Source organism: Salvelinus fontinalis, chromosome 5 (genome assembly GCF_029448725.1).
Source record: "Salvelinus fontinalis isolate EN_2023a chromosome 5, ASM2944872v1, whole genome shotgun sequence".
NCBI lineage: Eukaryota > Metazoa > Chordata > Actinopteri > Salmoniformes > Salmonidae > Salvelinus > Salvelinus fontinalis.
This window is the reverse complement of record NC_074669.1, coordinates 6,831,114-6,850,055: the sequence shown is the minus strand read 5'-3', so window position 1 is coordinate 6,850,055 and position 18,942 is coordinate 6,831,114. Positions and strand designations below refer to the sequence as shown.

Here is an 18,942-nt window from a genome sequence, read left to right as displayed (position 1 = left end):
CTCTTCTCCCATAGGCCAGCCACACGGGCATGCGCTCATACATTTACAACCGGAGCTCTGTGATTGGCTCGCAGGCGGAGCACAGTGGCATGCGGACCTACTTCTTCAGCGCCGACACACAAGAAGACATGAACGGCTGGGTGAAGGCCATGAACCAGGCGGCGCTGATGCAGAACCACACCGCCAGCCTCAAGAGGTAGTTGTAGTTAAAGTTTCCCTGGCTTAGATCCTGGGTCAGTTTAGCATTTTCCCCACCAATGGTTAAGGTTAAGATCTGGGGAGGGGAAGCTGATTAAGAAGCTGGTTAAGATCTGTACCTAGGGGAAAGTTCACCATGGAGCCAAGAGGTACGCAGCCTGGGAATTTGCACTTTTTTTTGAGTGAGTGAGAGACTGGTGCGTGCGTGGCAATTCTTAACTCCGTGTGTCTCTGAATATGTCTGTCTGGGGAAAGAGAGACACATTTATTTGCCAGTCTGTCAGTCTCATTGATTGTGAGTGTCTGTGTGTGTATGCCTTTGCAGCAGAGAGTGCATTCACCATGGTCACAGATTGCATTGGTACACAAACAAACACCCACACAGAGCCCAAGAGATTGCAGCTCTGTCTCTCTGCTGGAGAGAGATAGCCAGACAGACAGCCAGCCTGTAAATTGAGACTCTGCATGTTGAATTCTGCAAAAATATCCTCTGTGTACAACGTAAAACACCAAATAATGCATTCAGAGCAGAATTAGGCAGAGACCCGCTAATTTTCAAAATCCAGAAAAGAGACGTTAAATTCTACAACCACCTAAAAGGAAGCGATTTCCAAACCTTCCATAACAAAGCCATCACAAAGAGATGCACCTGGAGAAGAGTCCCCTAAGCAAGCTGGTCCACAAACAGAGCCTCAGGACAGCAATTAGACCCAACCAAATCATGAAAACAAAAATATAATTACTTGACACATTGGAAAGAATTCTAGTCTAGGGTATCTCTGTCTAGTCTAGGGTATCTCTGTCTAGTCTAGGGTATCTCTGTCTAGTCTAGGGTATCTCTGTCTAGTCTAGGATATATATATCTAGACTAGGGTATCTCTATCTAGTCTAAGCTAGGGTATCTCTGTCTAGTCTAGGGTATCTGTCTAGTCTAGGGTATCTGTCTAGGGTATCTCTGTCTAGTCTAGGGTATCTCTGTCTAGTCTAGGGTACCTCTGTCTAGTCTAGGGTACCTCTGTCTAGTCTAGGGTACCTCTGTCTAGTCTAGGGTATTTCTGTCTAGGTATCTCTGTCTAGGTATCTCTGTCTAGTCTAGGTATCTCTGTCTAGTCTAGGGTATCTCTGTCTAGTCTAGGGTATTTCTGTCTAGGGTATTTCTGTCTAGGGTATTTCTGTCTAGGTATCTCTGTCTAGTCTAGGTATCTCTGTCTAGGCTAGGGTATCTCTGTCTAGGCTAGGGTATCTCTGTCTAGTCTAGGTATCTCTGTCTAGTCTAGGGTATCTCTGTCTAGTCTAGGGTATCTCTGTCTAGTCTAGTCTAGGGTATCATGTTAACTGGATGTGGGCTCACACATAATTAATGCAAATACATTATATTACATTTTGCAGTACTGTACATACTGATGGTATGTTTGTAAGCGTGTGAAGTAGCTATATACTATAGTATTTGTAATGAACATTGTGTATATTGTTAACATCAGGCTGTCGTTGTATTTTACTATATATTTTGTATTTAACCTGATTTATAGTGGTGAAACGGTCCGGTTGTTGTACACAGTGTACACACATATATCTTTGATGAGCCATCCTGGAGCGCTGTATTTGATGAGCCATGCTGGAGCGCTGTATTTGATGAGCCATGCTGGAGCGCTGTATTTGATGAGACATCCTGGAGCGCTGTATTTGATGAGCCATGCTGGAGCGCTGTATTTGATGAGCCATGCTGGAGCGCTGTATTTGATGAGCCATGCTGGAGCGCTGTATTTGATGAGACATCCTGGAGCGCTGTATTTGATGAGACATCCTGGAGCGCTGTATTTGATGAGCCATCCTGGAGCGCTGTATTTGATGAGCCATCCTGGAGCGCTGTATTTGATGAGCCATGCTGGAGCGCTGTATTTGATGAGACATCCTGGAGCGCTGTATTTGATGAGCCATCCTGGAGCGCTGTATTTGATGAGCCATGCTGGAGCGCTGTATTTGATGAGCCATGCTGGAGCGCTGTATTTGATGAGCCATCCTGGAGCGCTGTATTTGATGAGCCATGCTGGAGCGCTGTATTTGATGAGCCATGCTGGAGCGCTGTATTTGATGAGCCATGCTGGAGCGCTGTATTTGATGAGACATCCTGGAGCGCTGTATTTGATGAGCCATCCTGGAGCGCTGTATTTGATGAGCCATCCTGGAGCGCTGTATTTGATGAGACATCCTGGAGCGCTGTATTTGATGAGCCATCCTGGAGCGCTGTATTTGATGAGCCATCCTGGAGCGCTGTATTTGATTAATGAGAGGCTCATATCTATTATTCATGTGTCAGTGGAGGGAAATGATTGTGTCTATCAGCGCAAATATGACTGCTCATTCCCTGCCAGTCCTTTAGCCACGCTGAGCTGTTTGCCTTAGCACAAGTGGCTGTCAGTTTATCTAGCGTGAGAGACCCAGGCTAGGCAACGCTAATATGCTAATGCTAAGTAGCCCAGTTTTCCCTGTAGCTGGGATGCTAGGGCCCCTATATCCTACTTTGATTGACACTAACATGAATGAAGGGCCCATCAGGGCTAAATGCTATGCTAATGTTAACACTGCACTTGGTTGTCATTGGAGATATGAAGTGATCAAAGAATGATTCTCTAGTAAACTACTGAAAGTTAGATCTAACATAAATAACTTGAGGCTGACCGTATTGTTTTTTTGGGTCCGATACCAATTTCGTTTTTTGAGGGACAAAACTTACCAATACCGATATATCTGCCGATATTCTGTTTTACGGCAGGGAAATTAAAAAGTGTAATCATGATTTGCCATCCAAAAGAGCAATTGTCCAATAACTATGCTTCAATTGTTGATTTCATACATTGTGACAATAATGACATCATGAGAATGGCAGCAAGTGTTCAGATCAGCATGAGATTGCCTTTTTTCATCTTATTTATTGAATATTGGTTATTGGTGGAATTATCGTCCGCAGTAAAAGGCCAATATTGGTGAACCAATATATCAGTCTGGCTCTGAACAGAACTCCTGTGAGAGGTTAGAGGTATGAAACATGTGGAGATAGAATCAGTGTTCTTACTAGGGTTGCACAATTCCCCTCCAAACAGGAGTTTTGGGAAAGTTACTGGAATTGTGCAACCCAAGTTACACTGTCCTGATACAATGGCAATGTCAATAATTGTGTTGTTGCTATGAGTCGAGAGCCAAACCAAAACTTCGCTCTCTTGTTCTCTTCCTAGACCTTCGGAAACATCGGAGATATCGGAAATGCCCAGCGTGTCGGAGCGCCAGGCAGTACCCCAAACCAACCACGTCAACAACTACACCGAGACCGCCCCCCGTCCCCCAGTCCATCTCCATAGCGATAGGGTGGTCCTCCAACCGGCTGACATCCACCGAGAAACCGAGCAGCACTGTAGCTTCTGGAACGACACTCCCAACCCCATTGCTTCAGAAATTGTCCTTGGTGGTGGGAACGTGGAAATTGAAATGGACGCCGTCCCTCCTAGCAGTCTCTCTCCCCTTCCGCCATACTCAGCCTCCTCAACTACATCTGCGCCCCCCTCCAGTGCTCAAATGTGCACCCCGTCGTACACCGCCTCAACCCTACCCCCCGGGGCCTGTCTGAGGAACGGGACACCCACCCTGGAGCCCAACGGGATGGGGACGGGGACGTACCAGAGGGCCACCCTGCCCCCCCAGGTGGTGGATACTCACAGGCAGGTGCAGAGGAGGAGTGCCCTGGAGCAGGTGGAACACTGGGTCAAGGTGCAGAGGGTCGAGCACCAAGGGTAAAGGTCACGGTTCACGTCACACCACCACTCGTATGAGTGTTTATCATTGGCATACCCTACACAGCACACTCACAAATGTTGTGGTGCATTCAAGCAAATACTTTCATACACACATGCACACACACACACACACACGCACACACGCAGGCACGCACGTACGCAAAATCATTCTACTAGATAAGTGTTCAGTGTTTAGGTTTGGTTGATTTATGTACGTCATGGACATAAAGGTTATGGGGTGTATACAGCCAGAGCCAACATCTCCCTCTAGTGGGGCTCTGGGAATAATACAAGCATGTGTCAGTCAAGGCGTCATAACACTTAGTTTCACTACTGTACTCAGACTCTGCTAAGCCAGTAAAATGTAGATCAGCAACATGATGACACAAAGTTCACCATCTTGCCTTTGTCTGACCTGTTCTCCCTCATTTAGTCCTTCCTCTAGAGGGAGCACCCTGCCCCGCCACACCCCTCCGACCCAGCCCACGTTCATCGGCCTGGAGGCCTACCAGACACTACCAAAGACCCCAAACCACAGCCCCCCCACGGCTGCACGCCACGGGGAGTACAAATACGCCCAGGACCGCCTTAGCCACTTCCGCCTCGGACCCCCGAACTCCCAGGGTACCGGTGCCAGGGACGGGAGTGGCATCGGTGGGCCTGGCACCGTGTGGCAGCTGTATGAGTGGCAACAGCGCCACCAGTACCGCCACGGCAGCCCCACCGCCCCCCTCTACACACCTGCCCCGGACTACCCCTTTGGGCACCGTCCACCCTCCACGGTCCCCCCCTCAGCCCCACGGCCCAGCTCCGAGGTGCCCCGCTGTGTGTCGGTGCCCCCTGATCCCTCTGACATCCCCCCACTGGGACCCCCACGGGGCTCCAGGGCCCTGTCCCCACCGCGGAGGCCCCATACGCCTGCTGACCGGGTGGTGGTAATGCCCCTGGGAGAGAGGCCCGCGCTGGATGTGCATGTGGCTGGGTCCCCCCGGAGAGCCAAGTCTCAGCTGCTCAACGTAAGAATTTGTATAATGACAGGTTTGTCATTTTTCTGACAGTATTATGCAGGTGTAATAACGGCAGCTTAATAGACTGTATAACTGCAGTGTGTGTGTGTGTGTTCACCAGGCTGCCACCATCGACAGACGGTCCATCCCTACCTCCGGCTACATCACACACACGGTCAGCGCGCCCAGCCTTCACGGGAAGACGGTACGGCCTCACACACCCAGTCACAAGCCAACATGTTGTGTTAGATAATAATGTGAAGTCAGGGATCGAGTGGTTCTTGAATAACGTGGACACCTTACCATCGGGTTAACTTACTTGCAGTACTTCTTTACTAGGACAGCTATGGGACGTGAACCAGCAACATTCTGGTTCATACAGATTTCAGATGTAGATACAGATATTTGAATGGCTGCCTTGTCTGTATCAATAGTTCCAAGGCAATACACTTGGAAAGTGGACTGCGTCCTTATCGGTAAAATTTAAACACAGTCGGAGACACTTTGTTATTTTTTAAGACGTGTTATCGACACAAAATTGTTACTGTAGCTAGCAAAAGAGTGTAGGAGCGGTGACTAACTTACTGTTAATAACTTTAGCTAGCTAACTTGGCTAACTGTGGGGTGAAATAACTTAGCTAATTAGTTAGCTATATCTCTTTGCTAGCAAACATAACACTGCCTGCAAAACTGGTAAGGTGTCTCCCCTACAATTTTTTTTACTTTTGTGAGGTCTCCAGTAAGATTGCAAAGTTGGAATGTAATTAGGGCTGTGGCGATTATGGAATTTGTGGTAGTAATTAATCTCCATGCAAATGACCACAGTTATTGTCATTTTAGCCAACAAATATTTTGAGTTTATAATTTATTATAATGCATACAAAATAGCTAATGAATGCAACACAGCTTTACCCTCTTCATGTAAAAATGTGAAACTGCTATTGGGTAAACTAGATCTACTTGAAAAGGAAGTTGAATTCCCACCCCTCCTACACTGAATGTATGAAAGCTATTCTTTTTGGGGGAGGTTCACGGTTACTGTCGCTAATTGTCGATTACACTATTATTCGGAAATTGTGCCAACCCTAAATGTAATTATCATGGAACGTTTGGTGCTAACAGGACCGAGCAATTGAACCTAACTGTATTCTATACAGCTCTGAGTATCTTGGCAGTCTATCTGCGTTGGGATATTAACTCCCCCATTCCCTCCCTCTGACCCCCGTGGGACACACTGCTATTACACATGCAGCCGGAGGAACTCACCCTCCTGCTCATTCAGCTCCGGAGGCATCAGGCAAAGATGGCCTCCGCGCGCCACCACACGGTAACCCAGATGCAGCACTTCAACTACAGCCCCTCTGGCCCCCACCTCCGCACCACCAACAACAACCCCCTCTTCTCCGGCCCTTCTTCTCTGGGGTCCTTACTAGGCCCCCCAGGCGCAATGGGCCGCGGCAGCAGCAGCCAGGTGGGGGCCCCCAGTACACCTGGCCTTCTTTACCCCACTGATGTGAGCTCAACCTGGGCGCATGGCTGTTTGTGTGGCCTGGCTGGCTGCCACCCCCTAGCCACCCATAGTGTCTTTCTAGAAGGCCATGGCAACATGTTGTGGTTTTTGTACTCCCAGCTAGGCTGTCATGTAGCTGTGTACTGTGTGGTAGCATGTTGTGCTAGTTAGCTTCCATACTGTCATCCCGGTATGGTTGGCTTTAGGTGCAGTTAAAACATTTTTTATCTGCCTGGGCTTTGATGTCTCTCGCAAAAAAACATTGTGTTTTTGAAGTGTGTGGCTGAGATGTTGCTAGGAGACGTATTTGGGCTTGTAATGTTGGAGCTGCTGCTTATAGCGTGCTTCCATTTCTTATTTGCACGTCTTGCACCTCAGGTGGCATAACATAGAGAAGCTCATGGATGACTTGTGTGTGTGCGTGCTTGCGTGCGCGTGCTTTGGATGACATAAGGGTTTTGTTTGACTTTTTCGCAATTGAATGTTTTACTCATCTTATAGCAAGGCTTACAATCATCTCCCCCTTAATTCATAATCCATTATGAATGATTATAGAAGAACGTACAAATAATTTTTATGCATTCTATAACCCATTATGGTAGATTTGGACTCTACAAGGTGACTCAAGCATTTCACAGGGATGCTGCCCCTGTTGATTCCAATGCTTCCTACAGTTGTGTCACGTTGGCTGGATGTCCTTTGGGTGGTGGACCATTCTTGATACATACGGGAAACTTGACACTTCTTTCTTTTCACTCCACCCTGAAGGTTGACGATACTTACATGCAACTGAAGAAGGACCTGGAGTATCTAGACTTGAAGGTGGGAACTGGCGATGGAGAGTCGCTCTCCTCCTGTTGTTCCCTTTTTTACTCCTCATCTTCCCTCTTTCTCCTACTTTTCCATCTCTTTCTCCTCCTCTTCCTTCTTTCTCAACCGTTTCCATCTCTTTCTCAACCGTTTCCATCTCTTTCTCAACCGTTTCCATCTTTTTCTCAACCTTTTCCCTGTCCTCTTCTTCTCTCCTTCTTTTCCCTCTCCTCCTCTTCCCTCTTTCTCTTCCCTCTCTTTCTCTTCCCTCTCTTTCTCTTCCCTCTTTTTCTCCTCCTCTTCCCTCTTTCTCTTCCCTCTCTTTCTCTTCCCTCTCTTTCTCTTCCCTCTTTTTCTCCTCCTCTTCCCTCTTTTTTCTCCTCCTTCCGTCTCTTTCTCCTCTTCTGTGTGTTCCCCCTTCCCTGTAGGCCTAGGCCTAACACCTGGCCAAAGTTCTCTGACACACTCACCTTGCTTTCTCACGGTGTAGGATGAAGTTGCCCCGAGACGCTAATCTTGGGTCAGTTTAGCATTTTCCCCATGAAATGGCTAATTTTAGGATTGGGGTAGGGGATGCTGATCCTAGATCTTTACCTTTAGGGGAAACTTCATCCCGGAGTGGATGACGAACACCCTGAAGCTGGGAATGACACGGCATAAATGTGAATGAACCGGGTCGTGTTCATTAGGGCACACCTACAGAAAGAAAAAATAATATGAAAAAGAAGTCCCATCTTAAATATTGTATCAATTATTTCAGACTTTTTCTTATTCTTTGGAATGCTATTTTTCATACACCGATTAAGCTAGAAACAACATTCAAACTTTAAAACGTGTAGACTAATCATGACCAGTGTGCTTATTTATAACTGTTTGATAACTATTTTACCTATTAAGCTTTTTGTCCTCTTGAAAAACCTTGTCCACTTTAATGGGGTATCTTCAACAAATGTGCCATTTATTAAAACTCCCAGACTTCCAACATTTTCTCTCAACTCTGGAAGTTTGACCACTTAAATTAGACAATCTTAGAGTGTATGAAGTCGTAGTCTAATTCTCGGTTTTACAAATCAACAATCAGAAGATACAGCTGCTTTATATTTTAGTAATCTAGCTCTGCCTTTTTATTAAACCTTTGTTTCCTTATCTCTCAGAATAGAAACATTTTTAACACTTTCCATTTTTTTGTGTTTCATTTCTCTGCGCACATGCCTCTGATGGAAAGAAGCATCTTGTATGGGTGTGGGCACACACCAATCAGAGTGCTGAATTTGCCATTATGTTGAAGGAGCCTGCATGCTGGCCGCCACTAAGTCATTACTTATGAACTACAGATGTATCATTTATATCAAGTTTTAACTGCATAGGAACATGTCATGGGATGCATTGTTAACATTGTTGTCGGTGGCCGAGTCTTCACAAATTAAGGAGTGTGACTTCGTCACAAGCTCGACAAACTGCTCTGGCTCGCCAGTTTCAACTCCGGTTTCAACCACATAACTACTGTTACTACTACTAATGTTATTACTGCTATAATAATAATACTGCTGCTTGTATTAAGACTGCTACTATCACTACTGCTACTATCACTACTGCTACTACTACTGTTACTACTACTACTAATACTACTTCTCTTTCTACTCCTTTGTAATAATTGCAACGCAAAACAAAAATGTCCCTCTTTCAGTAAGTTTTCTTCGGTTTAGAGCCTAATGAACACGGCCCTGGTGTCGTGGGTGGCGATAGTACAACCTTTCTATCAACCAAAGGACAAATGGTTGAGTTGCTGGATGTGTGAAAAACGCTGGTGGTGTTACCAACCAAGCCTTACTATGTGACCCGGGTCACAGCACCATTGTACCAGAGAGTACATACATTCTTCCCTGCCCAGAGCACCAATTTCTGCACAACAACACACCATTCAAATGCAACCATCTTAACCAATAGAGTCTGTCAATCTGTGAACTACAGTTGGCTTTAAATCACAGAGAAGGTGAAGGTCACTGATGTCGTCCAGCCAACATGCTACGGGTGGGTTTCACAACCACTAGACGACCATAATGCTGACTCCATACTGTTGTAAATATGACGTAACAGTTGGTATATAAACTGATGTATTCTATTGAATGGTCAAATTGATATCTTGCTCATAGTGAACGGCAGCCATTTTGTAACAGTGGCTCTCTATCTCCTATTTGACGCAGATCAAAAGTTTAGAGCCGTTGATCCTCATGGCTCACAGTGTGCTACTGCACTGCACTGCCGGGCCTCTCGGGCCACTATGGAACGTAAGCACTGTGGACAAGAGGTCGACCGATTATGATTTTTCAACACCGATACCGATTATTGGAGGACCAAAATAAGCTGATACCTATTAATCGGACGATTTTTATTTTATTTTTATTTGTAATAATGACAATTACAACAATACTGAATGAACACTTATTTTTACTTTATATAATACATCAATAAAATCAATTTAGCCTCAAATAAATAATGAAACATGTTCAATTTGGTTTAAATAATGCAAAAACAAAGTGTTGGAGAAGAAAGTAAAAGTGCAATATGTGCCATGTAAAAAAGCTAACGTTTAAGTTCCTTGCTCAGAACATGAGAACATATGAAAGCTGGTGGTTCCTTTTAACACGAGTCTTCAATATTCCCAGTTAATAAGTTTTAGGTTGTAGTTATTATAGGAATTATAGGAATATTTCTCCCTATACGATTTGTATTTCATATACCTTTGACTATTGGATGTTCTTATAGGCACTTTAGTATTGCCAGTGTAACAGTATAGCTTCCGTCCCTCTCCTCGCCGCTACCTGGGCTCGAACCAGGAACACATCGACAACAGCCACCCTCGAAGCAGCGTTACCCATGCAGAGCAAGGGGAACAACTACTCCAAGTCTCAGAGCAAGTGACGTTTGAAACGCTATTAGCGCGCACCCTGCTAACTAGCTAGCCATTTCACATCGGTTACACCAGCCTAATCTCGGGAGTTGATAGGCTTGAAGTCATAAACAGCGCAGTGCTTGAAGCATTGCGAAGAGCTGCTGGCAAAACGCACGAAAGTGCTGTTTGAATGAATGCTTACGAGCCTGCTGGTGCCTACCATCGCTCAGTCAGACTGCTCTATCAAATCATAGACTTAATTATAACATAATAACACACAGAAATACGAGCCTTAGGTCATTAATATTGTCGAATCCGGAAACTATCATCTCAAAAACAAAACGTTTATTCTTTCAGTGAAATACGGAACCATTCCGTATTTTATCTAACGGGTGGCATCCATCAGTCTAAATATTCCTGTTACATTGCACAACCTTCAATGTTATGTCATAATTACGTAAAATTCTGGCAAATTAGTTCGCAATGAGCCAGGCGGCCCAAACTGTTGCATATACTCTGACTCTGCGTGCAATGAATGCAAGAAAAGTGACACAATTTCACCTGGTTAATATTGCCTGCTAACCTGGATTTTTTTTAGCTAAATATGCAGGTTTAAAAATATATACTTCTGTGTTTTGATTTTAAGAAAGGCATTGATGTTTATGGTTAGGTACACGTTGGAGCAACGACAGTCCTTTTTCGCGAATGCGTCGATTATATGCTGCATCGATTATATGCAACGCAGGACACGCTAGATAAACTAGTAATATCATCAACCATGTGTAGTTATAAGATAAGTTTAATGCTAGCTAGCAACTTACCTTGGCGTAACAGGCGGGCTCCTCGTGAGGCAGGTGGTTAGAGCGTTGGATTAGTTGAATCCCTGAGCTGACAAGGTAAAAATCTGTCGTTCTGCCGTCATTGAAAATAGGAATGTGTTCTTAACTGACTTGCCTAGTTAAATAAAGGTGTAAAAAAAAAATGGCAAAATCGGCGTCCAAAATTACCGATTTTTATGAAAACTTGAAATCGGCCCTAATTACTCGGCCATTCCGATTTAATCGGTCGACCTCTACTGTGGACACACTGTATGTGCATCTGTGTGTTCTGTGTGTGTCTGTGTGTGTGCGTGCGTCTGTGTTTGTGTGTGGCGTCTGTGTATATAGTAATGTGTAAATGTGTGTGCGATCGAGCACAAGATTGTGTGATTGAGTGTATGAGCGTGTGTGTATACATTTTTATGAGAGAGACCATCACATCGCTTAACACTGTGTGCCTATGTCCATCGCTGTGTGTGGGCACTGGCTTGGCATTGACCCCTCTGTAACCCCTGACCCGTGACTCCTCAGCAACGTGATTGGTGGTTCTGGGATGGCTCTGCAGTGCATGTGCTGTGGTTGCTGTGGTTGGTTCGGTGGTTGAAAAGCTAGCAGCTTGCACCATCGTGTTGGCCTCCTTCATGTATTCCCACTACAGCAAAACACAGCATGGTTACCAACATCCCAGTTGGGTCAGAATATACTCTAGGAATTCAATTTAAATGGTTGTACAAATCCATGTATTTCCAGTGCTCAGAGTTTTCTAAGGAATAAGCTGTGTCTCATTCTTTTTTATAAATGATTGGTTTGTTGTCCATCTTATTGCTATACAGGGCCATGAAAAGCTGTGATGATATATTTTCTTAAATGAAAGGAAACCCATGGTCATGGTCATCATGATTAGTGTTCATGGAAAGAGCTTCTTTATCTCTCTGTGTCATATTGTACACCTGTCAATGGCTCTTTTCCTACTCTAAGTCATCATGGCACATTCACTCTGACGGTCTCCTCGTTGTGCTTTCAGGGGAACCGTTCAGTGTCCTCAACAGCCAATAAACACAGAGCAACACTATTTGAAAATGTCTTTGTTTTCTGGTTCCAAGGTGGTTGGAAGTCAGTCGTTGAAAGAAGCGACAAAACCTGTCAAAATAGCTGAGAGTGACGTCGATGTAAGTATGAGCAGTTTTCCGCATTACACTCACACACACACACACTCTTTCTCTCTCTCCCACCCGCAACCCTCAATAATATTTTCCACTGTTCTCGCAAAAGGACATTGAGTTTTAGCTTTAGCTGAGATGAGGAGACACTGACTACCATAGACCCTTAGAGAGCGCAGTCTACAGTAGATGAGATGAGAAGGGACTACCATAGACCCTTAGAGAGCGCAGTCTACAGTAGATGAGATGAGAAGGGACTACCATAGACCCTTAGAGAGCTCAGTCTACAGTAGATGAGATGAGAAGGGACTACCATAGACCCTTAGAGAGCTCAGTCTACAGTAGATGAGATGAGAAGGGACTACCATAGACCCTTAGAGAGCTCAGTCTACAGTAGATGAGATGAGAAGGGACTACCATAGACCCTTAGAGAGCTCAGTCTACAGTAGATGAGATGAGAAGGGACTACCATAGACCCTTAGAGAGCTCAGTCTACAGTAGATGAGATGAGAAGGGACTACCATAGACCCTTAGAGAGCTCAGTCTACAGTAGATGAGATGAGAAGGGACTACCATAGACCCTTAGAGAGCTCAGTCTACAGTAGATGAGATGAGAAGGGACTACCATAGACCCTTAGAGAGCTCAGTCTACAGTAGATGAGATGAGAAGGGACTACCATAGACCCTTAGAGAGCTCAGTCTACAGTAGATGAGATGAGAAGGGACTACCATAGACCCTTAGAGAGCTCAATCTACAGTAGATGAGATGAGAAGGGACTACCATAGACCCTTAGATAGTTCAGTCTACAGTAGATGAGAAGGGACTACCATAGACCCGTAGAGAGAGCGGTCTAGATAAGATGAGGAGGGACTACAATAGACCCGTAGAGAGCTCAGTCTACAGTAGATGAGATGAGAAGGGACTACCATAGACCCTTAGAGAGCTCAGTCTACAGTAGATGAGATGAGGAGGGACTACCATAGACCCGTAGAGAGAGCAGTCTACAGTAGATGAGATGAGGAGGGACTACCATAGACCCTTAGAGAGCTCAGTCTACAGTAGATGAGATGAGAAGGGACTACCATAGACCCTTAGAGAGAGCAGTCTAATAAGAAAATAAGAGTCGACTAAGATGTCCTATTTTTTGGAGGGATATTTACCTCAACTTTAGGAGGAAGATGCATGAGTTAAAAAAAGTTTTTCTCCTATCAGAGTGTAACTACCACAACAGGAGTTAGTTGTGGTTTTGTAGCTTGTCATGGTTGCACTTTAACCATTTATAAGGATGCTGTTATTCTTCTGTCCACAATGAATATTCCATGGCATCAATACAGCAATCTTACTGCGAACCGAGACACAACAACAAATAAATGATGTATTCAACAGAATGGAAAATTAAGATGAAACATTATAACATATGTTTGGGTCTGCGAAAGAATCCATGCATCTTAATATAGCAATTTTCTCTCGTTTTCAAACTACAAATAATTATTATGCAACATCTTTATGCAAGGACTTTAATAAGATTGAATACGAGTAGTTCAGATGGAGAGCTGTGTTTGATCTTACTGCCCTCGTGAGATGACAGTCGTTTGGTACATTGAGAGAGGAAGATGAGTTGAACCTTCGTCATGACGTTTGGGTTTCTGAGTGTGAATCCCAAATGGTACTCTATTCCCTATATAGTGCACTACTTTTGACCATGGCCCTATGGTAGCGCACTATATAAGGATTAGGGTGCGATTTGGGGCCACAGTCTTAATCAGGGATTAATTAAGAGGGCTCAGAGGTTCTTAGAAATGTTGACAGAAGGGCCACGTGGGATGTGGCGTATTTGCGTAATGGATTCACTCTGCATAATTATCAGCTAATGAGACAGTAGAGAGGGATGTACGTACGTACACGCACGCCAAGCACACACACACACACACACATTCATATGCAAGCAGGTTAAATGTGAGAGTGGCGGTGAGATGAGTACACAGAGGATAATGACACACACTCTTCACTGGGTGATGTGATAGGGGTTGTAGGAAAGATTGAGAGCCACTGTGGACAGTAACGGCCCTTTCTGTCTCTCCCTGGCCTACAGGTGAAACTCAGTGGGTTATGTGAGCAGGACAAGAACCTGAAGGAACTGGAGGTCCGGATCAGCTCTCTGAAGGACGATAAGGTACTGGATCTTCATCTCTATACTCACATACAGTCTCACAGCATTGGGGTCCATTTTAATTATAGGAAGTCTATGTCCATTCAATGTATGAGTTGTTAAAAAAAATATCCTCATGGAAAGTATTTGAGGTTAAAGGATATTATTTTGTATGGTTTTCCTTCCACTTCGACAGAAATACCCACATTGTGTGAGTTTCCCGTACTGAGTTGAAATTGAATTTACCTCGACCCTGCTGTCTCTGATATTGACCTCTAACCTCTGACCCATCAGGACAAGCTGGAGTCGGTTCTGGACCTGTCCCGCCAACAGATGGAGCAGTACAGAGACCGGCCGGCCCACCTGGAGAAGATAGCCTACCAGCAGAGACTCCTACAGGAGGACGTGGTGCACATCAGGGCCCAGATCTCCAGAGTGTCCACGGTAAGATTATCAAACACCTGTGAGTGTGTGTGTGTGTGTGTGGGACACTCAGAGGAGGCTGGTGGGAGGAGCTATAGGAGGGCCGGCTCATTCTAATGGCTGGAATGGAGTTAATAGAACGGAGTCAAACGGGGTTTCATGTGTTTGATACTATTCCATATATTCCCTTTCAGCCATTACAATGAGCCGTCCTCTTATAGCTCCTCCCACCAGCCTCCTCTTGTGTGCATGGGTGTGTACCCTGATTCACGCTATAAGTACTGGCCTGGTTACGTATCCACCATAGTTACTGGCACCGTGCTGGAAATGACAATATGAAAAGAAACTACCCGAGCCAGCACCGTACGGTTCGGATCAGCCCTACATGGTGAATCGGGCATCTTTGTGTGTGTGTGTGTGTTAGTTACATGTAGATCCTAGTGTATGGTCTTCTATGTCGTTCTGACTGACACATTCCGAGGTATGTGTTCACGAAAACTCTTACCTCGCTGCCTTATGTTTTGTGTAGGAGATGTCCCGGGCCTGGGAGGAGTACAGCAGGCTAGAGAGCTCAGTGGAACAGCTGAGGACCGCGCTACAGACCACCATGAACTACAGCACCACCTCTCAGGTCAGAATGGGTACTGCACCTCAACATCACAGCTCAGTGCGCACACAGTGTTGTTATTCACTGTCTTGAAGAGTGTTCGGTAGATGGGTGTATCTACTGTGAAAATACTGTTGTGTTTTATAGCACAGTAGCAACCAGCTAAAGCATGTGTTTGAAATTCTAGCGGGAGAAATCGGAGACAAAGCGGGAGCTGTGGAGAATAGAGGACGTGATGGCAGGGCTGAGCGCCAACAAAGCCAACTACAGGATCACCATCAACTCAGTGCAGAACCCAGGTGGGAGAATTATCAACTGCCCAGAGACTTCTGCCAACTATGTTTTACCATATTTTACTCAGTTGAATTCAAATATATAGCCAGTTGAATTCAAATATATAGCCAGCAGCATACCACCCTGCATACCACTACTGGCTTGCTTCTGAAGCTAAGCAGGGTTGGTCCTGGTCAGTCCCTGGATGGGAGACCAGATGCTGCTGGAAGTGGTGTTGGAGGGCCAGTAGGAGGCACTCTTTCCTCTGGTCTAAAAAATATCCCAATGCCCCAGGGCAGTGATTGGGGACACTGCCCTGTGTAGGGTGCCGTCTTTCGGATGGGACGTTAAACGGGTGTCCTGACTCTCTGAGGACATTAAAGATCCCATGGCACTTATCGTAAGAGTAGGGGTGTTAACCCCGGTGTCCTGGCTAAATTCCCAATCTGCCCCTCAAACCATCATGGTCACCTAATAATCCCCAGTTTACAATTGGCTCATTCATCCCCCTCCTCTCCCCTGTAACAATTCCCCAGGTCGTTGCTGCAAATGAGAACGTGTTCTCAGTCAACTTACCTGGTAAAATAACGGTAAATAAATAAATAAATAAATAAAATATAACAACTTTATTCGTCCCCTTGGGGGAATTCCTAACTACAATACACTACATGGGAGACAAACAACCATAGTAGTTTTCCATACCAAATAGCTAAATCTAGTCTCCATGTGCTTCTGTTACAAAAACAGCGATACCTTCATATTCTAACACTTACCATGACAGACAGAAAAGCACAGAGGTCAGTCATAAGTTCGTTCTTGGCCTGTGTGTGGATATGAATGCGGATACGGATGCCCGCTTATTCATTTGCTTGTGCATTTTTTTTCCCCAGAGAGGAAGCTAGTGCCTTCGGTGTTGGACCCTGCAGTGCCTTCCCAGTGCCCTACACCCCCACTAGGGGAGGTTAGGCCCCCTCCTCTCAGCTCCTACATACTGCCTCACAACCCTGTGCCAAAGTGGGTGAGTGGAAGTTCAGTTTGTAAATCTGGGTTTACTGGGGGATTAGAACCTGTACATGGACCAAACTCTGTTGTGGTTAGAGTGTCCGCCCTGAGATTGGAAGGTTTTGAGTTCAATCCCTGGCCGAGACTGAAACAATGGGACCTGATGCGTCTCCTCTTGGCACTCAGCATTAAGGAGATAGATTGGGGGTAAGACCCTGCGATATACTAGCGTCCTGTCCAGGGGGTATACTTGTACATTATGTTAGTATTGTTGATCATATTGTTAGTATTGTAGCTACTCCACAATACTAACCTCATTAATAGAGTAGAAAGAAGGAAGCCTGTAAAGAATACAAATATTCCAAAACATGCATCCTGTTTGCAACAAGACACTAAAGTAATACTGCAAAAAATGTGGCAAAGCAATTCACTTTTTGTTCTGAATATAAAGTGTTATGTTTGGCATAAATCCAATAGAACACATTACTGAGTACCACACTCCATATTTTCAAGCATAGTGGTGGCTGCATCATGTTATGTGTATGTTTTCTCCTATCACAGCCATTAAACTCTGTATTTTTAAAGTCACCATGGGTTTCTTTCCTCTCAAGCAACTGAGTTAAGAAGGACGCCTGTATCTTTTGTAGTGACTGGGTTTATTGACACACCATCTAATGTGTAATTAATAACTTCACCATCCTCAAAGGAATATTCAATGTCTGGTTTTTTTTAGGTGCCCTTTGCGTGGCATTGGAAAACCTCCCTTGCCTTATTGGTTGAATCTGTGTTTGAAATTCACAACTCGACTGAGGGACATTACAGATAATTGTATGTGTGGCGTACAGAGATAAGTTAGTCATTCAAAAATAATGTTAAACAATATTATTGTACACAGTGAGTCCATGCAACTTATTGTGACTTGTTAAGCAAATGTTTACTCCTGAACTTATTTAGGCTCGCCATAACAAATGGGTTGAATACTTATTGACTCAAGACATTTCAGCTTTTCATTTTTTATTAGTTTGTAAAACATAGCTCCCCGTTATGGGGTATTGTGTGTTGGCCAGTGACAAAAAAATCTCAATTTAACCCATTTTCTATTCAGGCTGTAACACAACAAATTGTGGAAAAAGTCAAGGGGTGTGAATACTTTCTGAAGGCACTGTATATTAAACAGTAATCTGAATATGAAACTAGATAGACCTGAGTTAGTAGAATGACTCCTAATCAGTGGTGGTGTCTGAAAGCATTACTAGCTGACAAATCTTTAATTCCTCCCTTCCTTGATTCTTCAGTTTCTCCCCTCCCTCTCAATGCTCATTGGAGCAGAGGCTCCAAGGTTCCTGCCCGCAGGCCTCTACCTCCAATGAACTTTGTGGTACTTTCCAATAAGGTAGAATCTCAATTGTATTTCCTTGATTTCTCACATCCTCTCGCCTCCTTCTCAAAACCCATTGGATGAGAAAGTCAGAGGTCCCTCCCCTCTGACCATCTCATCTAACGGTTTTGAGGAGAAAGGATGCGAGGAATCAAGGAAATGCAATTGAAATTCTCGCTAAGTACTAATTGTGACTGGGTGTGGCTCTGGTACAGGCAGAAGATGAGGCTCCTCCCAGGCCGCCCCTGCCCCGCCTCTACGACTATGAAGACCCGCCCCCCACCATCCCGCCCCTCCCCAAAGAGGCAGCAGCGGTCGTAAGACACACGTCGGTTCGAGGGCTCAAACGCCAGTCAGACGAGAGGAAGAGAGACCGTGAGGTCGGAGGGTGTGTCAACGGAGACTGTAAGGTCAGGACAAGCCATTATTTAAATGTATTTAATTAAGTCATTTATTTTTTGAGACTAGACTTTTTTTGTACTTCTAAGGTGTATGCTGCACGTAAAAACAGTTGTTCAGCGGGTGCCGTTTCTGAAGTGGAACAGTCAATTGCGGCACTGTATCAAATCACTGCTGTTTTCAGCTGTCACCATTGAAGCCAGTTTCACGGGACAATAATATTGTCATGGCTAAGTGACTATCATACTGTCACACAGCCATTCTATTCCAAACAGCTGTCCTCTTTCCTCTTCTATCATGCACTAATCTCTATGCATCTGAGAGAACTGAATAGGCAATATGGTGGAAATGAGTTGCCAACACACCTTTCCTGAAGGAGAGGGTTGAGGAAAAGGCGACAATGTTTTGAAATGAAATGCATCCTTTACCTCACTGAGAGGTAGCGGTTAATTTAAGAGGGTTGTGCCAGTAATCGAAAGTTTGCCGGTTCAAATCCCTCAGCAGACTAGGTGAAAAATCTGTTGAT

At 44.8% G+C, this 18,942-nt stretch overlaps 1 protein-coding gene across 9 annotated transcripts in view; it reads left to right on the top strand.

The window, feature by feature from the left end:
• LOC129854993 (pleckstrin homology domain-containing family A member 7-like) overlaps positions 1–18,942 on the top strand; it is a 166,773-nt gene that overhangs the window by 132,255 nt on the left and 15,576 nt on the right. For 6 of the 9 annotated variants that reach the window (XM_055922216.1, XM_055922224.1, XM_055922219.1 and 3 more), the window contains 14 exons: positions 15–196; positions 3,432–3,983; positions 4,420–5,002; positions 5,115–5,198; positions 6,246–6,506; positions 7,272–7,325; positions 9,518–9,601; positions 12,128–12,193; positions 14,278–14,358; positions 14,629–14,778; positions 15,287–15,388; positions 15,552–15,663; positions 16,528–16,655; positions 18,233–18,427. In XM_055922216.1, the coding sequence (XP_055778191.1) occupies positions 15–196; positions 3,432–3,983; positions 4,420–5,002; positions 5,115–5,198; positions 6,246–6,506; positions 7,272–7,325; positions 9,518–9,601; positions 12,128–12,193; positions 14,278–14,358; positions 14,629–14,778; positions 15,287–15,388; positions 15,552–15,663; positions 16,528–16,655; positions 18,233–18,427 (2,634 nt within the window). The remainder of the gene's footprint in view (positions 1–14; positions 197–3,431; positions 3,984–4,419; positions 5,003–5,114; positions 5,199–6,245; positions 6,507–7,271; positions 7,326–9,517; positions 9,602–12,127; positions 12,194–14,277; positions 14,359–14,628; positions 14,779–15,286; positions 15,389–15,551; positions 15,664–16,527; positions 16,656–18,232; positions 18,428–18,942) is intronic. The other 3 variants (XM_055922218.1, XM_055922217.1, XM_055922222.1) reach the window with 3 other exon arrangements.